The 25,110-nt window shown below is 38.0% G+C and overlaps 1 protein-coding gene across 1 annotated transcript in view; it reads left to right on the top strand.

Moving 5' to 3' along the window:
- The first annotated feature begins 248 nt into the window (after positions 1-248).
- LOC116523975 (glutamate dehydrogenase, mitochondrial-like) overlaps positions 249-25,110 on the top strand; it is a 35,626-nt gene continuing 10,764 nt past the window's right edge. Inside the window, 8 exon segments of the mRNA XM_032239069.1 lie at positions 249-282; positions 6,887-6,978; positions 6,980-7,274; positions 9,028-9,108; positions 10,928-10,983; positions 12,990-13,053; positions 14,735-14,829; positions 15,074-15,253. Coding sequence (XP_032094960.1) covers positions 249-282; positions 6,887-6,978; positions 6,980-7,274; positions 9,028-9,108; positions 10,928-10,983; positions 12,990-13,053; positions 14,735-14,829; positions 15,074-15,253 — 897 coding nt within the window.

Consider the following 25,110-nt stretch of genomic DNA (forward strand, 5'->3'; position numbering starts at 1 on the left):
TATTTTCCAAAGCACCAGAAGGAAAAATCAGAAGCAATGGTTTGAAATCCTAAAGGTGCTTTTTCAAGAGGCAACTGACCTTTCTGGGTTTTTTTCTTTGAAGACATTTAGCTTCTCATCCAAGAAGCTTCTTCAGCTCTGATTGGATGGTGGGGAATGGAAGGATTTATACTCCTTGCAGACAGCTCAAGGAGTGTCTAGAAGGAGCATGCGCAGCAGAGCCCCAAAGACCAACTAGCCGGCAGAAGATGGGGCATACCAACACCGGCAGTACAGCAAGAGGTAAGATCTTTTTCTTTCATGAGTTTCTGTTTTGTCATTTACAGGGAAACAGAAGCTTATGAAAAAAATGCCACCGAGATCTGACCTGGGGCGATGGCACATGTGCTAGCAGTGAGGGCTCTGCATGCCACCTCTGGCATGCGTCCATAGGTTCACCATCACGGACCTAGAACTAAGAAGAAATTTCCCTACACTGGGAACAATAAACGAGGGGCACAGCTTGCCCTCAGAAGTTGTGGCTGCTTTACCACTGGAGGCTTTTAAAAAGAGACTGGACAGCCACTTGTCTGAAATGGTATCCTGTGTCCTGCTTGTGCAGGGGATTGGACTGGAAGACCTTCAAGGTCCCTTTCAACTCTGTTATTCTATATGGAAGCCAGTGCAGATAAGAAACATATAAAAGAAAATTATAGTTATAGTACAGAGGAGGTGCTGCATTGAAAGGAAAAACTGACATCTGAAGTTATTTTTTTAGGGATGTGTATGTTTGTGTGTGTTTCCTAGCATTTTAAATCAAGCACAGGGGCTTGACAATTGTGTATACTATAGCTACCTAGAGGAGTGGAGGCAGCATTTATTTTTCGGAAAAAACTGTTCTTCTAAAGAGCTATAAACCCTTCCTTTCATTATGTGTAAACGGCAGATTGCCATTTGTTGAAGGGAAAAACATTCAATTTTGACATTGGTAGAAATAATGTTTGCTTATGTTGTCCAATCAATCAATCATATTTATTCTTTCAATAACCAGCAGTATTTAAAAGAATAAAACAAACAAAATCAGAGTGAAGGAAACAAATACAACAATATACTAAGACATAAGCCGAAACATGATTTGTGAACTCCTAAGAAAATTTTCTTGCTACAGAGAGTTGTGATTTCCCTCAGGCAAACAGTCCAAGACATGCTCATTTTCTAGAAAGTACTTTCTGCATTTGGAACACATGTGAGGAAACCTTTTAAAAAGAGAGATAAGAAATAAACAGGAATTGGAAGAGATCACTGCAAAAGTGACTTATGGAATGCATATACCAGGCACAATTTGCTTAGTGTTGGTGTGGGGATCTTTCTCTTGTAGAAAGGCATAAAGCTATCTGAAGTTATGTTTCTCCACCCCTTCTTTTCACAGATGGCTGCTTACTTTATCTGCAAGAATGCTGTGCCAATTCATACAACCAGACATGCAGAAAGGCCAAGCTTTAAAACAGATGTGATGTTGACAGATGGCAAAGTCTTGACTTCAAAAAGGAGGAATGGCTGAATGAAAGAAGGATACCATAATTTTGTACATACACACACATGTGTATATATGTGTGTGCATGTTTCCAATTACCAGAAGAATGTGTATTTATTTCTTCTTATAATTAATGACAAGCAAGCTAAAATTAAGTTTTGCCATTAAGAGTGTATATGAGAGAGAAATAAACACCTCCACTGTATTCCTTAGTCCTTTGATTTCCTGACTCTATCCATACCAGCATTACTTTAACTGTTTAAACCAACTGTTCTATGTCACTTTATGTTGCTCTATGAGAAGATGGATGGTTCCTAAATACATTAGAAAGCACCAGATGATATTAGGCACTTCTAAAGATGCTATAAGCTTGCAAAAATACTGAACCCCTAGTCTGATCTAGTCTCTAATCAAACCAAATAAATAAGATGTTATGGATTCCCCAGGCTGTAATTACTTTGATATCATCACCTGAATTACAGTTTATTCATAGATAACAAAGATACATAGATGCCCAGAATATTTTTCCCTTTCAAGAAAAGTGGTGTTATAGAGAACACAGAAAATTAGTAAGGAATAGTAAACAAAAGAAATGAAAAGCAGATAAAGGCAAAAGAAACTATTACCATGAGTAGCAATTTACACTAATATCATTCTCCATACTTAATCCTTGCAATCTATTCTTGTTTCTGCTGTACCCATACTTGCTTCATAGATTATCTTTCATTCTTTAACATTCTCACCCATCTTTTTGAGGATCTCACTAACACCATTCAAACCACACTTTCTCCATTTTACTTTTCTTCTCAATCTATTCATTCATTCATTCATTCATTCTTCTTTCTTATATTTGTTTTGTTATTCAGTTTTCATTCATTCTCTTTACTTGACCAAATCACTTCAACGTACTGGTCATTTTTATATGCAATCCACCTTCATTCAGCATCCATTTATTTTTGAGTATTTTTTCTTATTTTACCCATGCATATATCTTAAGTATCCCATTCACATTCCATTCAATTTTTTTATATATATTTCTCTTGATATATCCAATTCTCACAAACTGGCCAGAAGCATTTTTTGACATGGTATGTTTACTTTTTTTTAACTAACATTTATTCATTCCTTTCAATAGTCATGCCATCCACTATCCTTCTGTTAGCATTTATATATCCTAAACATTCTCCATCCATTTCTCCATCTTTGATAAACATTCTACCATACATTCATCTGTTTCCTCTAGTTTTTGATCATTTATATATAACTTAAAACTATTCATTTTATTTCTCCTATCAAAAACAATACCTTGGTTTTGTTAACACCAATTATAAATATTCATTATATTAACACCCACTACAAATAATTTGGTTTCACTGTCAATAGCACATCAACTACACATAAAACTTCATTCATGTCCCCTATTAACATCCCTCTACCTCTTCATCTACCATAAATATATCTTACACTTTTATCCATAAATGCATAAAAACACCAAGAGGGATACTACATACTGTATCCTTTTTTACTCTATCCATAATGCCAAAACATTTGCTAAGCATTTCACTTTTTCTCACACAAGCTTTACTTCAATCATATGTCATCTTCATAAGATTGGCTGAGCATAAACCATGATTTGGGGAAAAATGATGTAATTTACACAAGTTGCTAAACAAAAAACTGAAGCCAAATACAGTAAGACACATTTTGGCTCACCACCCTATGACAATAAGGACAGTGTCAGTTAACATAGCAGCACATAAGGACATAGAAAAATTCCATACTCAAATTAGCTTCTTTTTAATTTAGCCAACTTATTTCATTGAGTCTTACACAAAATTCCCTAGTTTTTCTGCCTTTTGTTAAAGCACTGGAATGTTTTGACTGCATATTCTGCCTCTGGCTCTTTTTATTTTCATCTGTTTTTTCCAAATCCTGACTACATCAACCTTTTGATCCTTAATTGCCAGAATATGCATAGTTTGTTCCAGAAAAATGGGTCTAGGATCTGGCAAAAAAAATTTCATCTATGCACAGAAGAGAATAGAAGAATACATTTAAAAGTGTGATTATTTTGTAATCCCTTTATAATAATCTGACAGGAAGAGCCTTACTGAGAATTAATCACATGAGCCTTAAAATATAGCACATTAGGAGAGTTCCCATTCTGTTCAAGTTTGTCACCTGTCTATGAGGACTATTTTATCCACTCAAGAAGCAATTACTGCTTTCCAAACTTTGACAAGGAATTCTCTGAACAATGACAATTCCAGCACACTTTGATTTATTTCCTGAAGACAATACATTTTGGAATAAATAGCAAACATTGCATCTTAATGGATATTTCTAATTAAAGAGAAAGTATTGATCTTGTTGGTGAACACATGTTAAAAGCAAAATACATATAATTGGTTTCTCTCCTGACTTCTGGGAAATTTGAGTTTGGATATAGCCAAGCAAATAATTAGGCAATAGTTTAAAGACAGTGTTACAAAATGAACATATCACAAAGATACCAAAATATTAAGAGAAATAAAGACTAATACCTGTAATATATTTATATTGTCTTAGAATAGAAAAGGGATATGAGAAGACAAAATATTATATTGACAGTACATTAAAAAGTAGCAACAAAACAGATAATAACAAACCTCGCAACAGCTAACAGCAGGCAAGAGACAGAGGTGCTAACTCTTGCTGCACAAGACCAAACATTAAAAATAAATGCATACAAAGCCACAATTGGGAAGAAAGCAACAACAGCAAATGCCGCCTCTGCAAATAAGTTGAAGAAACAGAAGAGTACTTGGTTAGCGGCTGCAAGAAGATCAGACTGACTACAAACGATGGCATTACAAAGTAGCATCAATTGCAAGATGCCACTTGCCTGAAAGCAAGAACTGATGGGACCACAATGAAGTAAGCCAACGTGCTCTTGGAATTTAGAATTCAAATAAACATATGCCATGCCACAGTCCAGACTTGATAAGACAGACCAAAAAAATCTGGATAGTGGACATGACAGTACCTGGAGACAACAGAAGAGAAGAGAAAGAACTGGAGAAGATAACAAAATAGAAACACCTGCAAATAGAAATAGAACAACTGTGACAAAAGGAGGCAAATGTAACACTAATAGTTGTAAGCGTCTTGGGTATAATCCCAATATAACTGGAGTACCACTTGAACACCTTTGGCATTGATAAATTCACCTTCAGTCAATTGTAAAAGGCAGCTTTACTCAGGACAGCTTGATAATTTTAACACTATAAAATGTCAACATCTGCCTATGCTATGCTAGGTTCTTGGGAAGGACTCGATAGGTGGATAAAAATGCTAAATCCAGTCTGAATAACAAGTTGACTGTGCAACGAACCATAATAATAATCTTTCCTTCTTGGGTTGCGTGGTTGCCAGTTATTCTACAGTTTTCTTCATCATACTGATATCAGGCCACAGATGTTTGCAAAACACTAAGAGAAAGACAAGCTGTGCAACCAATGGACTATAAATGATGAAGTCTTTGTTGAGAACAGAATGCCTTGCAGAGCGGGTGCATTGTCTAACAAACAAAGCTTGCGTTAATACTGCTGAAAGCTGTTCATCCATCAAGAAATCAGTGGACATAAACACCCACCATAAGTACTGCAGTTACAAATGGGAAAAAGTGCTTTATCCATCTACTTGGAAGGTCAGATATTGTCAATGGCTGCATTAATGCTTATTTATCTGAATAAACATAACAAGAAATTAGTTTAGTGTTTAAATTTGAAATTAGTAGACACAATTTAGTTTTGCATTTTTTTTTACTTCAGGAAGACACTGCAAATCTTACTTTTCAAATATTTTGTATGTAGCTAATAAACATTAGGTGACCTATTTTCATTTTTATAATAGCTTTGTAATATTAAAAAGATAATTTTTATGGGTTGTTTTATGTTGTTATTTAATTATTCTAAGCCTTCTGCATAGGTGATATAAAATTGATTTTAATAAAATTAAAACTTACCAAACTAGTAGTTTTATGATATGACATGCCACTGAAATAATATATAAAGTCATATTTTAAAAAAATAAATAAAACAAAACTGCAGTAATGAACATAGGTAATTCTTCACAATCAGAATGTGAAGAGAGTAAATGTTTTTGTCAATTAATCCTAAAATCATGCAGACTGAAAACTCTCCTTTTTTTTTTAAAAAAAAAAAAAAGGAAAATGTGATTTACCCCGGCAAGGTGACAGGATATCTTTAGGATCAATTGACTTGAAAAGTTTCTGAGAAAAGTTTTCATTTGAGAATACTATATATTCTCAAACAGTAGCCAGAATAATTATAAAAATTATATCATTTATAATATGTAATTTATAATTTGTATTATATATTATAAATTATATTTTATAATTGAGGCATAATTTGCATAGTATCTGTTGATCTTATTTAAATATATTGATACAAATGACATGTTTTATATCATTTGTTTAACCGACATTATACATAGTACAAATTACCAAAAATAAGGCAATTTTAATGAGAGGCTGTGTTTTTAGATACCTTGATACCGACTGCTTGGATGCAACATGCCCAGTATTTAGAGTGGTTATTGGACATATATTGTACTCATTGGATTCAATGACTGACAAATAGGGCTCCGTTAGACATGTCTAATAAACAGTTAGATTATACAGACGTTTTGATAGCTGGAACTAAATAAGATTAAGAATAGCTCATTATGAAAGTAAAATAGAAAGTGAAAAGTATAAGTTAAATATATACTACATATGCTAGTCTCCGTTGAGGTAAGCAACTTGATGCAAATCATAGAACAGGTATAAGAAATAACATGCAAAAGAAAATGAGAGAGAAAAAAAGGACAGCTAGGTTTAATTTACTCCAACACTACTTATTACTGCCTATCCCACATCTTTTTACATCTACATTCTGGGTTCCACAACATCCACATATTAATAGATATTGTGCAATTCGTTTTTATTTTCTCAGCTCTTTCCTTTTGAAGATCTAGACCTACTCTCTATCTCTTTCTGTTCTCCGTTAGACAAAGAGTTTACATTCTTCCTCCTCTCTTGCTTTTATCTCCTCAATCAAAGGCGTCTTTCCCTCCCTTTTTTCCCATTGGATGGTCTCCTGTCCAATCAAAATTTCACAATTCGATATCCCTGTCAAATTCAGCTCCTTCGCTTCGCCTCACCTTTTGTTCTGCGTGGCAGAACTGAGTAAAATTCGCGCTCGTTCTGCCCGAATAGTAATAATTAAAACAAGGCAGCGCCCTCCGTTCTTCACGCGTCCAATGTGGTGGTGGCTGAAGGCGTGGGGTCGGCTGCCAGAAACGGCGTTTGGGCGGGATTATTCGTGGCAGCCCAGAGCAGGGCTCCCGCGCTCGACGGGGCTTCAGAAATACCAGGCCTCGTTTCCATGGGAACAGGATCCCTCCGTAAGGAAACCGCTCGTGCCCTGCCGTTGGAATCACGCAAAGGAGGCTGAGGGAGAACTTGGCTTCCTAGGCATAGTCGAAAGCTACTTCGACCGGGCGGTACGTGTGGTTGAAAATGAGCTCGTAAAGCGGCTTCGCACTCCCAAGGACGAGAATGAGCGAGTGCTGCGGGTTCGCGGGGTCCTGGACGCAATCCGGAGCTGCGGCCACGTCCTGGAGGTGGCCTTCCCCGTTCGTAAAGACAGTGGCTGTTGGGAGTTGATCAAGGGCTGCCGTGCCCAACACAGCCAGCACCGTATGCCATGCAAAGGAGGTGAGCCTGAAGAGGCCTCCTCTCCTGTACTGTAAATTTAAGCAAACAATAAAAACCGTTAATTTGTCCTTTCACAGCAAGTGTAGATATTCAAAAGCAATAACTGATGTTGAAGATATTAACACTTATTGGGTAAACATGCACAGGATTGCAGCTATTGGTTGTGTTGATTGGACTTCGATCTGATTGACTGAACTGTGGTTTCAATATTGGTCTATCTATGGTATTCTACACCACACAATCATTATGGGTTGGCAACAGTAAATTTAAAATAATAATGGACTAGTTTATGGTTCATTCTTGTGCAAATCTATGCATAGAATTAGATGCATTAAAAGTTAAGTTGTCAGCTTGAGCAGATGAAAGACTTCAGATAACAAATCCCAAAATAAATTGGTGTTTAATATATTAATTGATCACATCTTTAGAATTTGTTAAAAGTAAACATAGCCATCTGGCTATCCAAACAAAAGTGGGACTGCAAAAACAGATTGCTTAACACCTGACAATCTACTGCATGACTAGTGAACCTGCGTTCTAAGAAAAGAAGGTTTATAAACATGTTGGAAACAGTTGCAAGATGATACAAAAGTAGATATCTGGCTATTTTAAGATCTGTCTACTTGTAGTTACCAATCCCTGCTGTTTAAGGAAGCTTAGTGTTCAGAGTTAAACAGTATACAACACATGTGGTAAACTGCCTGCTTTCTAGCAACCCGCAGTTGGTAGATGGTAGGTTGTAAAAATCCAGAGTAACTCCAAGTAAGATTTTATCTATCATTTGGTAAGCAGCAAAGAAATGGTTGAATTACTCTTTACTATTAGTGATCCAGAGTTTTTCAGCTGAGATCTGGTACCTCTAAATACAAACAATGGGTTTTCTGTGGTATTAAAAATAGAACTTTGAAAAATGGTGTGCACTTTGCTGCTTTCCATTCATTAATGCTGCCATCTAGCTTAATAAAATGGTACTGCTATCTGCTCAATTGATTTTTTCTTCTTTTTTTGACTATTAATATCTAGAGGGGTTTTAAAAACATATTAGAAATATATATTTTGAATATGGTCCTAAAATTATGAATTGTTTTAGAAACACTGACAGTTTTTTTCAAATATAAACATTTGGAAGTCATGGAAAACGCTTAGGTATTTAGAGGAAGTTGAAAAATATATAACACAACAAACAAAAAAATTGTATTTCAATGTCTTAATGATTGACAAATGATGACATATTTGTGTTTGTTTTTTTTTTTAAAGAAAAATAAAAAAGTTCTCTCTCTTATATGAAAAATATATAAAACTCTTTCCTATTGATCTTAATCTGGAGCAATGACAATTAGACTCAATCATAGTTTGGCTTGTAAAGTGTTTATCATGATGTGAGTATACTTTTCACAGTTGACTAACAGAGTTTTCTATAGATACATATCAAAGTGTAATTCAAGCTGAGTTCATCTTCCCTCTTTTCCACAATTATCTACCAATATGTAACTTTTCCTCTCATTAACAAAATATGGAAATTAAGAAAACAAAATGCATCGTACTAACACAACTCTAAACAGGGAACTTTGTATGATTGAGGCTGGCACAAATAAAGGATCCATGTAAAAACCTCATCAAAGAGTCTTTGATACAAAGTCTGTAGCATTTTCAAACATTTATTACTAGAGCTCACAAAAATAATAAAGTGTGTTTGCAATGGATATAGATGTTCAATATACATGGATATATATTTGTTTTTTTCTTTCTCCAGGATTTCGATATAGCAAATCAGTTAATTCTGATGAAGTAAAAGCTTTGGCAGCTTTGATGACATACAAGTGTGCAGTAGTAGGTAAGTTAGCACTGTATGAGTAAATATTAAGGATAGGAAGAGCAGACTTGGAAGTCAGTATGTTCAAAATTCACTACATTTGAGACAGACTATTTAACACTTGCAGTGGGGACCTTCACAAAGATTTGTGGTCGAATAGAAACAATTGCATTCCCATATGCTAATGCTAGCTACTGTATATACTCGAGTATAAGCCTAGTTTTTCAGCCCACTTTTTGGGCTGAAAAAAGCCGCCTCGGCTTATACTCGAGTCAGTGAAAAATTTGCCCGAAATGGAGGAGAAAAAGGGGCGGGGCCATGCCGCTGGGTGACACTCGTGAATGGCCCAGTGCCCCTGTGAGTTTCCCCTCCCTCTGTGTCAGTTTGCTGCGCAGCGCGCACCGCACCATCCCCCCTCCTCACGTTCTAATGTAATGCAGGGCTGTCTTACGATTCCCCTTCCTCCCCCTCCTGCCGCTCTGCAACGATGTCCCACCTCCTCCTTGTTATGGCAAGCAGCCACATAGCGATGTCCCACCTCCTCTGGTACAGTGATCCAATGATAGGAATCACTGTGCCGTGTGTCATAGGAGGCGGGACATCGCTCCCGCGGCTGCACGGGACATCATCATCACAGCGGGACATCAGCATCATGAGGTGAGTGAAGTATTTCATTGAATACACCGCTAGTTTACTGTTTTTCTTTGAAATAAATATTCAAAAACATTATTGGTATCTATTTTTATTTTTGAAATTTACCGGTAGCTGCTGCATTTCCCACCCTAGGCTTATACTCGAGTCAATAACTTTTCCAGTTTTTTTGTGGTAAAATTAGGTGCCTCGGCTTATATTCGGGTCGGCCTATACTCGAGTATATACGGTAAATATTTTGGAGAATCTGTTTTGTCCTCCTACAATAAAAATGTTGTCAAGTTAATAGCATTGAACATATTTTGTTATTCTTTTTGTCAATATACATTATTGTTACTATAAAGGTGGTCCTCAAATTACAACACTTCATTTAGTGACATTTAAAGTTACAACGGCACTGAAAAAGTGACTGGCAACAGTTTTTCACACTTCACGACCATTACAGATCCCTAGTGTCACATGATCAAAATGCAGATGTTTGGCAACTGACTCGTATTTAGGACGATTGCAGTGTCTCAGGTTCCTGTGATTATCTTTTCTAACTTTCTGACAAGCAAAGTCAGTGAGGAAGCCAGATTCCTTTAACTTAACTACTGCAGTGATTTACTTAACAATTCTTGCAAGAAAAGTGGGGGAAATTCACTTAACAACTATCTCACTTAGCAACAGAAATTTTGGGCTCAGTTGTGGTTGTAAATTGAGGACTATCTATATTTACAATATGCCAACTAGGGAGCAACATTTAACTGACTATGGATCTCAGAATACTTAAATAGAGTCAAATCTGTTTAGTATTTGGGTGAGAAACTACGAAAAAGTTCCAGAGCTGCAGTTTATATTATTATAAACTACTATCCTAGAAGAAAGTAAAAGGCTTCAAAATATATTTTTATCAGTATTTTATGTGAATATAATGTTTGCTTGACTTCAGAGAAAATTAAATTACACCTCAAGTTAAGTATTTATGTAAAAAAGTTTGTTGAATAGGTCAAATGTTCAGATATTTATTATGAATGTATTTAACATGTTTAAATGTTTTACTTGCTTTTTTCTAAGAAAAGAAAAACTTTTGAATTATAAGGCAATACTCTCTCAACAGTTCTTAAAAGTTGTATTCGTATTAGATTTTTGTGGCTGGATAAGGAATGAAAATATAAGATGCTAATTTGTTGGTAATGGTGTATTTCAGATGTTCCTTTTGGCGGGTCAAAGGCTGGTGTGGCTATTGAGCCAAAGAATTATTCAGTAAGTATAGGTTCTTCCTCTACTTACAGGGCATACTGACTTGCACTTTAAAAAAAAATCAAATAACTTTATTAAGAATAACAACTTATACAAACTACAAAGACATAAAGAAAAAGGCAATAAAGAAAAATGTAAAAAAGGAAAAAAGGAGAAAAAGAAGCAAGTTACCTCTTCATCCCTGCAAATAAAAACAATTTCAATAGTTTATCGCCAACTCTTTAACACAAGATATTCTATCTTCACCCCATGACTTATTTCTTAACTAGAAAACAAAATTTAAAAGCCTTGTTATTCATTCTTTGTCAGCAAAAGTCCAGAAAGAGAAACCAGTTGTATCTAATTTTCTATTTCAGCCTTAATCAAATAAAGCTTAATTGAGTTTTGTGTCCTTAAAAGTCTGCTTCATGAGTATGAGTTTGATGGTATCCCTCAATTCCCAGAACTCAATTGAAAAGTGATTTGCAAAACAACAGTTCTTGCAGTCTGCTCAAAAAGAGCAGCTGTCGGGGGCTATGTGGGTTATCTCAATGATCTCTCTGCTTCTGAGAATTTTTGCCAGTCCAGCCACAAATTTCCTTGTAAATGCAGACCTGCTACCAGCAGGATATGAATTTGCCATGCCCTCGTCCCAAAGTCTCATGACATACTCTAATTTTGAGAATGAATTAGTGTGTTATAGAATTTGAATCAATGTCATATCAGACAATGCACTGTAAAAATGAAAGGGGAAGACCAAATCTTAATTATTCGGTATAAAATAAGAAAACTTGAATCCTTTAGAAACTTATTTATCAACACCAAAGGTGATGCTGGATGGCAAACAGGAATTAATATGAACAATAAATAAAAACAAAAATATGTACAATATAAAAACTCTTATTAATAAATTATTATTAACAAAATAATAATAAAGCAAAAATGTTCACCTCTACAATGGAGTCATGTGAGCTGGACCTTGAAGCCTCAGTCCTGACAACATGCCTACGTAGTCTGCCAGATCTAGTGGGGTGGGCTGATGTAACCGTGAAGAAATGGTCCCTTAGATAATCCAGTCCCAAGTCATGAAATAAAGTATAAAACCAGTACCTTGAATTGGACCCAGAAGCAAACTGGCAACCAATGCAGCTCGCAGACAGAGTTGTAACACATGCTGGTCTAAAAGTGCACATTACTGCGCATGGCATGGCATTTTGTACCACTGAAGCTTATGGATACGCTTCAAGGGCAGCCATATATGAAATGCATTGAAGTAGTCTGGAGGTGACCAGGGCATGAATGATGTAAATAGGATTTACCAATCCAGGAATGGCTACAACTAGCACATCAGATGAAGCTGTGCAAAGGCCCTCCTATCCCTAACTGCCACCTGCTCCTTGAGCCGGAGTTGTTAGCCTAGGGATGATGATTGTTTGGGGGAGGGTAGTGCAATCCCATCCAGCCCCAAAGATGATGAAGTTCTGTAATCAATGAGCCCCACTACCCAAAGCCACTCAGTCTTACCAGGATTCAGCTGAAACCTGTTGTTCCTCATCCAGACCCAAATGGCCCAGACACCGAGATAAGATATTAATGGCATCACTTAAATCTCCAGGGGTAGAGATATATGATTACCTCATCCCATGGCTGTGAATGAGCACCTTGGAGAAAATATTAAACCATGTGGCAACCCAGATAGTAGAGGCCAGGAGTGGGACCTCTCTTTCCCAACTAATACTAACTGGAATGACCCTGAAGGAAAAACACAAACCAACACATTACTGTATTCACCCTGCCCCCGATCATTTAAGCTGGATTTATATTAATTTTTTACGATATATAAAAAGAATTTTTAAATAATTGCCTGTTAAGGCAAAGTACTGATGTTGAAAGATGTTTGTCTTGTAGGATTCAGTTTATTCCTGAAAAAAAAATTGTAATGTAGATGTCATAGGTTTTAGTCACAATTATCCTTTTGGCATCCCTGACAGAGCCTATAATAATAACTGAATGTTGATATACTTATACAGAAAAATGAACTGGAGCAAATAACAAGAAAGTTCACATTGGAATTGGCCAAGAAAGGTTTTTTAGGTGAGTTCATTTTTGGAAAAAAAAAGTCATTGTTTCACAAGCTGCCCAAATATTATAAGAGGTTAAGAGATCATTCTCCAATCTATTGTCCTCTTATTATAGCAATAGCACTTAGACTTATATACTGCTTTACAGTGCTTTACAGCCCTCTCTAAGCAGTCAGCATATTGTCCCCAACAATTCAGGTCCTCATTTTGCCCACCTCAGGAGGATGGAAGACTGAGTTAACCTTGAGCCTGATGAGATTTGAACTGCCAAACTGCAGGCCACAGGCCGGCAGCATTATGTCTTATTATATTGAATGAGAGGACCCAGCATATAGTTATAAAAATATGGGCTAGAATAATGCCTGCCATCTCTTTATGGATATATGGTAACGACTGGCTTGAATTGACATTAAAATCTGATAATTTTATTCTTTAATTAGCACTGTATCATTATTTTGACAAGGATAGAAAAAGAATCAAATTTTGCAGAATTCTACTCCTTGTTAATATCTATTTTTCATTATTAAGGAAAATATGGTATTTTCCAGCATTATTGCCTAATTTTAAAGAGTCTTAATGACCCCAAGAGCAGCATGGTGGCCTAGAGGTGAAGGCACTCGCCTTTCATTTGGAAGAAGGTTGAGAGTTCAGTCATAGCAGGGGCAGATGTTTCTCTATCAGGAAGGAAAGAGAAAATGTGTATGCATTCTGAATAGGCATCAGGAACAGCATTTGGCTAGTAAATACTCAGCTCTACTCAGTCGCCCTGACTCACCCTGAATAAAGTGATTACAGGGTCATAAAAAGAAAAAAAAACTTTATTGCTTAGTTTTCTTGATTATCTTACCTCCTTTCTTTAAACATTTTCAGAGAGTAACATGAAAATACAGCCATATCTTGTTTTTAATGGGGTCTATTTTTTCCAGTCATTCAACCTTTTTCTGCTTACAATTTTTCTTCTTCTTTCTATTCTGGTGCAGAGTGTACTTTCAATTGCACCTCTCTTTATTTTTGGTTCCATAATGATTATCACTGTGATGAGCATATTTGGAGTACTTTTTTTAAAATAAAGAAACAATTTTGCTACTATGGCATTTCTAGATCTTAGGATTTGGGATCAAGATCTGTACCTACTAGTTCTGTTTTATTGCAACACTGCACTGCCTAATAACTAAAAATATAAATGTCAGTTGGGGTATAACATTTACTGAACAAAGTTGAAATGTGACTGAATAACATTTTAGTTGGCTAAGGATGTATTTTAAGTATTCTATTTATCTCTAATTCTTCTCAGTTAACAAGTGTGCAATCTTATAGCCTTTTGCTTAGAAATATATTCATTTGAGTGGGTCTTCTAACATGCTCAGATTAGATTTATGCAGATAATACAATTTAGACTATTTTATACAAATTTTGTTAGTCCATTTCATATGTTCAATTCTCCTTTTCCAACCTTTAGTAAAAGTAATAAAACTGCCATCCATTATTTACTGAACTTAGTACTACAGTATTGAATAAACATACATAGGATTGCATAGAAAATGCATAAATTAAACATATGTTCAATTTTATACATTTGTTTGTACACACACATATACACAATTGATTGATGAATTCTGGCAACATTTGTGATTTGTGCTAGAAGAGACCAGTAAAAAAAAATTGACTGCTGTACCTTTTTTTAATATGAGCAGGTCCTGGAATTGATGTAGCTGCTCCTGATATAAACACAGGAGAAAGGGAGATGTCCTGGATTGCTGATACATATGCCTGTACACTTGGACACAAGGTAAATTAATTCTTTGTGCAAAAAGCTTGTGGTCTAAATAACCTTGCAGCTTGCTTACTTCTCTGAAGATTTGGTTTAAAGGGAAGCTATAGGTTTGGCTGTATTACATTATTTCAAGTTTATTCTCTTTTTAAGTGGTAACTACACATATTTCAGGAAATGACACAGTTCTCAGCTTTCTGGTCTTGGGAAAATAAATATTTAGTTGGCATAGTTATATACTGTTTCATATTGATGTTTGCAGGATATCAACTCATATGCCTGTGTGACTGGGAAGCCCATAAGTCAGGGAGGAATCCATGGGCGCATATCAGCCACAGGCCGTGGAATTCTATATGGAATTGAAAACTATATCAACAATTCAACATATATGGATCTTATTGGCCTTAAAACTGGTTTCCCTGGTAAAACATTTGTTTTGCAGGTAAATATAGTATTTAGGTTCAGTGGCATAGATATAATCTCATTCTTACAGGTTACTGTTTGCAAGTCCATCCTTCCAAATTGGGGCTGATACTGCATTTCAAAAGTAATAGCATAGGCTAATTGGACTCAAATTGAGCTGGGATATTTGATTGTATTTATTAAAACAGTCTTGTAAAAAATGGAGTTTGATTTTTTTCCAGATTTTAGATAATTTGTTTATATATAGCTACATATTATGTACAGTATCATATATATCACTTATTATGGTCACAAGCATTTTTTGATGAGATTCATTATATGTGCATACACATGCATGCACAACATGGTGCTATTATCCTAAATTTATCTGCTGAACATCTCTTCATTGAAAGTTGTGGGCCATTATTTATCATGCTTATCAGGTGCAAGTTGTTGGATAGAAGTTAGGGCTGAGAGAGAAAATGACTGTCACAAGGCCACCCAATTGGCTTCCATATCCAAGAGAGGAGTGGATTGATTGATTGATTGATTGATTGATTGACTGATTTATTTGCCTACCTATCATGTTTCCCTGAAAATAAGACAGGGTCTTATTTTCTTTTGATACCCCTGCCAAATAAGCACTTGGCCTTATTTTGAGGGAGGGCTTATTATTTTTGAAGTGCAGGAGGTGGTGAGCGTGGTCACCTCATGGCTGCTGCTGTGTTGCAATATTTTGGGGAGGTCTTATTATCTGGGGAGGTCTTATTTTCAGAGAAACAGGGTATATTTGAAAAGAAAACAGTGAGACTGAGAGTAATTGATCTGTTATGGAGGGAGGGAAGGCGGGAGGGAAGAAGGAAGGGAAGAGGGAAGGAAGGAAGGAAGGACAGACCTGGGATATTTGGAAGTGGAGAGTGTTGGAGGGACGTGCCAAAGGTTTGGGACATTAACAAAGGAGAGGGAGAGAGGGAAGACACTGAGAATATCTAAGGTTAGGCAGACTTATTGAATCTAATCTGTACAAGTAGTAATCACACTTATTCAGTGATTAAATTTTATAAAGGCACTGAATAAGAGATACTTACAATAGGTTTTATAATTACAACTATCACAGCCTCCCTACAGTCATGTGATCACAATTTGGTAAGTTGGCAACTGGAATCTCCAATATTAATCATAAATTGTGGGATGCTGCCACATAATGATAGCAACTGTGACTGCCCAGACTGCCATCATAAACCAATCCCTTCATCATCTTAGCCACTGTTCTGTGAATTCTTTCTTCAACTTCTTTCTTGTAAAGTATTGTCTGGTTCAGTCTGACCTCTCAAGGATAAATTAGAAATACTCAATTATTTTCTGATCTCAGTATTTTATAACTTTATTGATCTCCAAGGTCCCTTCCAACTATGCTATTGTATTTATATTATAAATAGCAATTATAAGAATGTAAAGTGCTACTAGATTCCTGCTGTTTTGCACCTATGCATCTGGTTCTTTTTACCTAAGTGCACAACCCTTTATTTCTTGTGCTTGAATGACATTTTTGAAAAATAGAGGCCAGAGTTCAAGTTTAATATTAGCATTTTGAACCTTGAAGTTGTCATCTGAGATGTTAGCAGCTTTTTCTAGCTTTGCATCATCTGTAAATTTGCTGAACCTCTATTCTATCCCCTCATCTAGGTCATTTATGAAAATTTTCAAGAGCACTGGACAGATTATGGATAGTCAGATTAGTGAGATATGCTGCCCTGGCTGTTCTTTGGAAAGAGAGAGACGTAGTGCATGTCAGCTTTGGCCTTTTCTTTTTTCTCAGCCAGCAGTGCTGATGCCTTTAATATTTTGCCTATTTGTCATCTACTTTCCAGCAGAACAACGTCTACATAAAGTAGTCTCATTTTTTTCTATATATGGACCACAACATCTGAAACACATTGCAGTTTGAGCATAGCCTATAAAAATACCTGTTCATGGAGCCATTCAGAATAGAAAGTATTCACACCTCTATTGAATTTCTGTTGAAGTAAATTGTTACCATCTGCTTTAAGCTGCTATAAGCTTCCATATGGCCATATAATTGTTTAGGACTTATTTCTGGCAATTTGCTCAACTCCTATCATAGTGCATCTCCGTCTTTAGATAGAGATAGATTAGTAAAATCATTCTGTAAGCTAACAAGATTTGGCTCTTAAAATGTAATCAACTAAAGATTTCACAGCACAATTCATCTAAGCTAGAAGCTCTACCATGGAACAGGTATTTTTTGTTCTTTTCAATCCACTGAAATGTAAAAAGACTTCAACAGAATGAAATCAAATTTGATATGATGGGAGAAATTAGCAAAAGAAAGATTAAATAGTCAAAATATGTATAGGAACTGCAAAAAATAAAAAAGGGGGAAAAAGGAAAAAATCTTCCAACATTTTTCAATGGGAAACAGTCAGACAGTGTTTGGAATCCCTCTGATGCCTCAATTTTAAATCCCTTTTTCTTTTCCAGTTCAGTTTTGTAACTCAGAGTGGAGCTTATGTAGACTACATTACTCCATATAAATTGGTGCACATTTAGCTCACACTATGAAGGGAAAGCAGAAAAACATATTGCATAGACAGCATGTGCGCACATATACTTCTGTTTAACCTGGGGGTAGGGTTGGTGTGCTTCGCCCCCCCCCCTTCCCCAACTTTACTGCATTAAGAGAAAAACATGGACATCTCAAAAGGTAATTACTAATAAAGATGTTAAAGGACTTCCAAAAACCGTGATTTGCATTCTTTTCTTACCTTTCTTATAGTACAATTATATAACATCATATTTATAAACTTGTTGAATTTGTTGGTAACTTCAATATATTAACTCCAATCTTTTTGTTATAGAGCATCAAATTAGGCAATTTTTAAACTATAGTGCTAATCTAGAAATGTATGACCAAATCAAAAGTTTAACTCTAAATGGTATCCAGAATTGCTCACTATGAAAGCGGGGGGGGGGGGGGACGGGGACGACCAGCAGTGATATTTATCATCACGTACAGTTCTCAGCTAAAGTATCAGAGAGTAGAATTCATCCTGAAAAGATAATTTTCTTTTCTACTGTACTGCTTGGAGGTATTTCACTTCTAATATGATGCAGCTACTGACCAGCAACTAGGGATCTCATAAAGAGATCATAAACCCTAAACAAAGCCTATGTGATATTCTATCAGGGTACTTACATTGTACAGAATAAGAAAAATTCTTCTCATGTATATTTTTACATTACTTTAGTTATACTTTTTTATCATTGATGGCTAGAGAGCAATCACAGCCTGCACTGATTGGATAAATTAGTTTGGATTTGGGATGTGTTAGCATTATGAACAGTGCCATCATATGTCTATTGCTTCCTTTTATATTACTTGAATTTTGGGCCTCACTTGTTTAAGAAAAGGAAGATTCTGAGTATTCAGAATATCTGTTTGATTTGGTGATGCTATATCCCTGACAAAAAAAGGCCATGATCTATGAAAATATATGGTATAATAAGATACCCAACTATAACCCTCCTACCTGTTCTCCAAAGAGCTTAAATGTTTCCTTGCCCTCCATTCTGCTTCATGCTCAGTGTGGTCTTATGAAGTAGGTTAAGCAGGCTGAAAGGGGAGTAGCTGATCAAAATATGAAATTCCATAAGTTTCATAACATCTTTTGCTTTTAACTTGAATTTTTCTCAATAGTAGGCCAGCTTTTTAATCAAGGCACTGTGACTCTTGAGGTAATAAATAATTGTCAATTTATATTAGAGCAGAATATCCTCAAAATGTTGTTTAATGGAAGCAATGTTTTACTTGGGTTGTACCTTTTTTGAGTATCAGCTCGCTCTCAGAATGGCTCTCTTGTTAATATATTTCTTCTAAAGTGGAAGTTTGCCAACCTTTCTTATGAAAGAAAAGAAAAATGTCTTTCTCCCAAAGCAATTTTTGCCTTAGGTTGGAAAACTTGGCAAGCAGGGCAAAGCTGAGGTTCTATAAGTAACTATCTCTAAGTCACCTCTATTGTAAGTTTGCTGAGCAATACCTCAATAAATGCTTCACTTACTATAATTAACTTATCAAGAAAATTAAACTTGGAAGGAAGGCCCACAAATCCTTTGGGAGTCTTTGTGGATTGTTATTCTCTTTTTGTCAAAGAAATCAAGGAGGGGCACAGATAAGTTAGTATACAAGCAGTTGCTAAAAGTGGAAGAGCTGAGTTACTGTGAGTTCTTTCCCAAAGGTGGTTTTTCAAGAGGCAACTGGACTTTCTGGTTTTTCTTTTAAGATGTTTCACTTCTCATCCAAGAAGCTTCTTCAACTCTGACTGAAGAAGCTTCTTGGATGAGAAGCAAAATGTCTTCAAAGGAAAACCAGAAAGACCAGTTGCCTCTTGAAAAACCAGCTTTGGGACAATCATGACCTGGGTGACTGAGAATCTCCATAAACATGTGAGTTCTTTCCCACCTGAATTTACTTTTTCCATTCTTGATGGTTAAATCTAAACTGGAATTCATCATATAATATGATTTAGTTGTTGATAAACAACTCTTGGTTTGAGGGGTAGCGAGATCTTACCCCTGTCATGGTCGGACCACTACCTACTGAGGCTTGACTTTCGGAGACCAAACCCCCACTGTAGGGAGGAGGAACCGATTAGGTGGTTCCACCCCAGGCGACTTATGGACCCTTTGGGCTTTCAGACGGAGCTTGGTGTTGTTCCTGATACCCTCGCCCGCAGTCCGGCGGAAACTCTGGTTGCTGCTTGGAATTCAGCAGCGGCAGGGGCTCTTAACCGGATTGCGCCTTTACGGCCGATCCGAGGCAGTGGATCCAGGAGGGCTCCTTGGTTTACTGAGGAACTCCGGGAGATGAAGCGCCGAAAGAGACGCCTAGAGCAACGATGGAGATCCAGTAAGTCTGAGTCAGACCGAGCGCTTTTAACATCCAGCATCAGAGCCTGTCTTCGGGCAATTAGGACGACCAAAAGAACACACATTGCCTCTCTGATTGCTTCCGCTGAGTCGCGCCCAGCCGCCCTGTCCAGGATAACCCGTTCCCTCCTAAATAGGAGGGATACGAGTGATCCTTTGCAGGGCAGAGCTGAGGATTACGTCCAATTCCTCACGGATAAAGTTGCTCGGCTTCGGATGGACCTGGACTCCAATTGCGCAGAGCCAGCCGAGGCACCAGGGGAGAATCTGGAAGGACATCACTGGATTGATTTCCAAGCTGTTACCCCTGAGGACGTGGACAAGGCCATGGGAGCTGTAAGTGCCTCCACATGTGTACTAGACCCGTGCCCCTCCTGGCTGGTTGCTAACAGCAGGGAGGTGACACGGGGCTGGATCCAGGCGGTTGTTACCGCCTCCCTTCGGGAGGGGTTCTTTCCCCCCGCTCTAAAGGCGGCGGTGGTGAGACCCCTTCTGAAGAAGCCATCTTTGGATCCAGCCGTCTTAAACAACTATCGTCCAGTCTCCAACCTCCCCTTTGTGGGGAAGGTTGTTGAGAAAGTGGTAACCTTTCAGCTCCGGCGGTCCTTGGAGGAAACCGATTACCTAGATCCCTTCCAGTCGGGATTTAGGCCTGGCTACAGCACGGAAACCGCTTTGGTCGCATTGATTGATGATCTCTGGAGAGCCAGGGATGGAGGTTATGCCTCCGTCCTAGTGCTCCTTGACCTCTCAGCGGCCTTCGATACCATCGACCATGGTATCCTTCTGCGACGACTGCGGGAGGTGGGGGTGGGAGGCACTGTCCTACGGTGGTTCTCCTCTTACCTCTCAGACAGGTCGCAGTTGGTGTTGGTCGGAGGGCAGAGATCGACCCCTAGGCCCCTGAATTATGGGGTGCCGCAGGGTTCGGTCCTGTCCCCCCTCCTGTTTAATATCTACATGAAGCCGCTGGGTGAGATCATTCGACGGCATGGGATAAAATACCATCAGTATGCGGACGATACGCAGCTGTATCTGTCCGGCCCGTGCCAACTCAGTGAAGCGGTTGACGTGATGTGCCAGTGCCTCGAGGCTGTTAGGGACTGTATGGGGTTTAACAAGCTTGTACTCAATCCAGATAAGACCGAGTGGCTGGTGTGTTTCCCTCCTACTAATTGGCCAAGTGTTCCATCTCTCAGGCTGGGGGGTCAAACAGTACGCCCTTCAGACAGGGTTCGCAATCTGGGAGTCCTCCTGGACCCACAGCTGACTTTTGAACACCACTTGTCGGCTGTGACCAGGGGGGCATTTGCCCAGGTTCGCCTGGTGCACCAGTTGCGTCCTTACCTGAACCGGGAGGCCCTCACAACAGTCACTCGTGCCCTTGTGACCTCTAGACTGGACTACTGCAACGTGCTCTACATGGGGCAGCCGTTGAAGAGTATTCGGAGACTTCAGCTTGTCCAGAATGCAGCCGCGCAAGCGATCGTGGGTGTACCTCGGTTCATCCACGTTACACCTATCCTCCGCGAGCTGCACTGGCTGCCTATTGGTCTCCGGATACGCTTCAAGGCGCTAGTCGTCACTTATAAAGCCCTTCATGGTATTGGACCTGGGTACTTGAGAGACCGCCTGCTGCCAATTACCTCCACTAGACCGATTAGATCCCACAGATTAGGCCTCCTCCGAATTCCATCCGCCGGCCAGTGTCGACTGGCGACTACCCGGAGGAGAGCCTTCTCTGTGGCTGCTCCGACCCTCTGGAATGAACTCCCCGTGGCGATTCAAACCCTCACCACCCTCCAGGCCTTCCACACAGCCCTTAAAACCTGGCTGTTCCGACAGGCCTGGGGCTAAAGAGCTGTCGCCCCCCTCTCGAATGGTATGATTGTTGTGTTTTAAATTATGCATTGTTATGCTTTGTTTTTTAAACTTTGTGTCTGTATCCCCCTTCCCTGGTTCGAGTTGTGAGCCGCCCTGAGTCCCCTTCAGGGGAAAAGGGCGGCATATAAATACAATAAACTGAACTGAACTGAACTGATATATTATTGGAAAGTTCTATAGTGAGTGTCATCCTTGTATTTTGCTGTTTTCTATTGGATTTTTTAAAAGTTCATTGAACAATGAATGTTTTAATGAGTGCAAAGTTCATTGAGCATTTAAATGTTACAACTAATCTAAGCATACATCCTTCTTCTACAGATAAAATAGGGGAAAAGGCAACAGGGCCTGGTTTTGTGACAACAACAAAAACATTTTTAGATTTAGATTTTTTTAAAATAATCATTTCAGCACTAGGAATTAAAGACTTTCTTTAACTAGTAGAAGCCTCCCACACAAGTTCTACATGCTGCAGTAGTATAAAGAAACAACAGTTTATGTATTTTATTTATTAGTTACAGGTAGTCCTCGACTTACAACAGTTCGCTTAGTGACCATTCAACAATACAATGGCACTGAAATGGCACAAGTTACAACAGCATTGAAACAAGTGATTTATGACCTTTTTCACACTTATGACCATTGTGTCATCCCAAGATCATGTGATCAAAATTCAGACGCTTTGCAACTGATTCGTATTTATGACAGTTGTAGCATCCTAGAGTCAGGTGATTCCCTTTTGCGACCATTTTACAAGCAAAGTCATTGGGGAAGCCAGATTCACTTAACAATTGTGTTACTAAGTCAGCAACTGCAATGATTCACAAGAACTGTGGCAAGAAAGTCGTAAAATGGGGCCAACTCACTTAAAAATTGTTTCAGTAAGTAACAGAAATGTGGGATTCAATTGTAGTCATAAGTCAAGGACCACATGTATTTAATAGATTTTTTATCCTACCTTTGTGGTTTGCTATTCCAGGTTCCCTGAAGAGTGAAGAAACTTTGCTTATGCCTGTCAGCTTTGCTTTTATTTCTCAGAGTTTTTCTCCACTACTGAATTAAAATACCATCTATCTTTGAGTCAGCACAGAATAATGCAGTAAAAAATTAACTGAATCCTATTTCCAATTCCTGTCCTTCTATTATGTTGGCTGAAAAGTTTTTCTTGATATCTGAGCATGCTACTAGTTTATAGACAGCATTATTGGTTTCCCCTCTGGCTATCACAAGTAAGCAGGAAAGACATCTACTAATTAGGGCACTACAGAAGATGAATCTCATTTTAAAAATCTATCTTTTCAGAAGTGGTTTTCTGTTCTTCCCATTTACTTGGCATCTCCCAAACTAGTTTAATATGAAAGAAAGAAACTTAAAGGGGAAAAAAAATAAAAAAGAGAAGACAGCCTCTGCCATGATGGCACAATTAACTACTGTATATACTCAAGTATAAGCCTAGTTTTTCAGCCCACTTTTTGGGCTGAAAAAAGCCGCCTCGGCTTATACTCGAGTCAGTGAAAAATTTGCCCGAAATGGAGGAGAAAAAGGGGCGGGGCCATGCCGCTGGGTGACACTCGTGAATGGCCCAGTGCCCCTGTGAGTTTCCCCTCCCTCTGTGTCAGTTTGCCACGCAGCGCGCACCGCACCATCCCCCCTCCTCACGTTCTAATGTAATGCAGGGCTGTCTTACGATTCCCCTTCCTCCCCCTCCTGCCGCTCTGCAACGATGTCCCACCTCCTCCTTGTTATGGCAAGCAGCCACATAGCGATGTCCCACCTCCTCTGGTACAGTGATCCAATGATAGGAATCACTGTGCCGTGTGTCATAGGAGGCGGGACATCGCTCCCGCGGCTGCATGGGACATCATCATCACAGCGGGACGTCAGCATCATGAGGTGAGTGAAGTATTTCATTGAATACACCGCTAGTTTACTGTTTTTCTTTGAAATAAATATTCAAAAACATTATTGGTATCTATTTTTATTTTTGAAATTTACCGGTAGCTGCTGCATTTCCCACCCTAGGCTTATACTCGAGTCAATAACTTTTCCAGTTTTTTGTGGTAAAATTGGGTGCCTCGGCTTATATTCGGGTCGGCCTATACTCGAGTATATACGGTAGGTTTGGTAGTTGCTGAATTCTGGAGAAGTTGGGGAAAATGGCAAATAAGCACTTTCTCTCGCTTTAGGGTCAATTATTGAGAAAAAGCAGGATTGCTGCACCTTAAGATAAGATATATTCTAAAAATAGTGAAAAATGCCTCTTACTCTTCCCTGTGTGAAATTGTGGTGAGCTTTACTTTCATTTAACCTGGAAAGAAATTCGGATGGAAAATGGAAGGGCTTGAGGAAGTAACAGAGGTGAAAGGAAAAATGTCAGATGGAGAAATGTCTATAGAGGTTCTCAGACATCCAGGTCATGGTTGTCTCAAATTTCTCTCCTGATGGAGAGAAATAATGGAAAAGGAGATTGGTTAGTGACAGAGAGGAAATACTTCCAAAGCATACTTCTAATTACATGTATAACTTGACTGGTGCCAAAACAATGAATGACATAGTATTACAGATTTTGTTTATCTTGTGGTATATACTGTTGGAAAATGGAGAAAATACTTTTGTACCAATACAGATGTGGTCAAAAACCAGGAACGAGATAAAGCCAATATAATGGGGATGGAGGACTGTGATTCATGTTGACAGGGCATGATTGGGTTGAAGTTAATTGAGGACCTACTGTAGATAATTTCTTTTCTGTAAATTGACAGGGAGAAATGATGCCACATGGAACAGTTCATTGGGCTTTTTTGTTTGTTAACCATCGAACTTGTAATGCCCACTGTCAATAAAACAAAGAACATTTTTAGGAAAGCTAAATAGAATAATAAAAACATATTGCAAAATAAAATGAAAAAAAATAAAGCATATTTTAAAACCTGTCATGATTGTTAAAGATGTAGTTATTCTTCAACTTGACTAATTCTGCCTGGATAAATATCTAATGCATTTCCTTTGATAGGGCAATCAATTCTTAAATGCCTGACAAGCAGTTTTTTCCCCTGAAATCCTGCCCAG

This window comes from Thamnophis elegans, chromosome 2, assembly GCF_009769535.1.
Source record: "Thamnophis elegans isolate rThaEle1 chromosome 2, rThaEle1.pri, whole genome shotgun sequence".
In the NCBI taxonomy this organism is placed as follows: domain Eukaryota; kingdom Metazoa; phylum Chordata; class Lepidosauria; order Squamata; family Colubridae; genus Thamnophis; species Thamnophis elegans.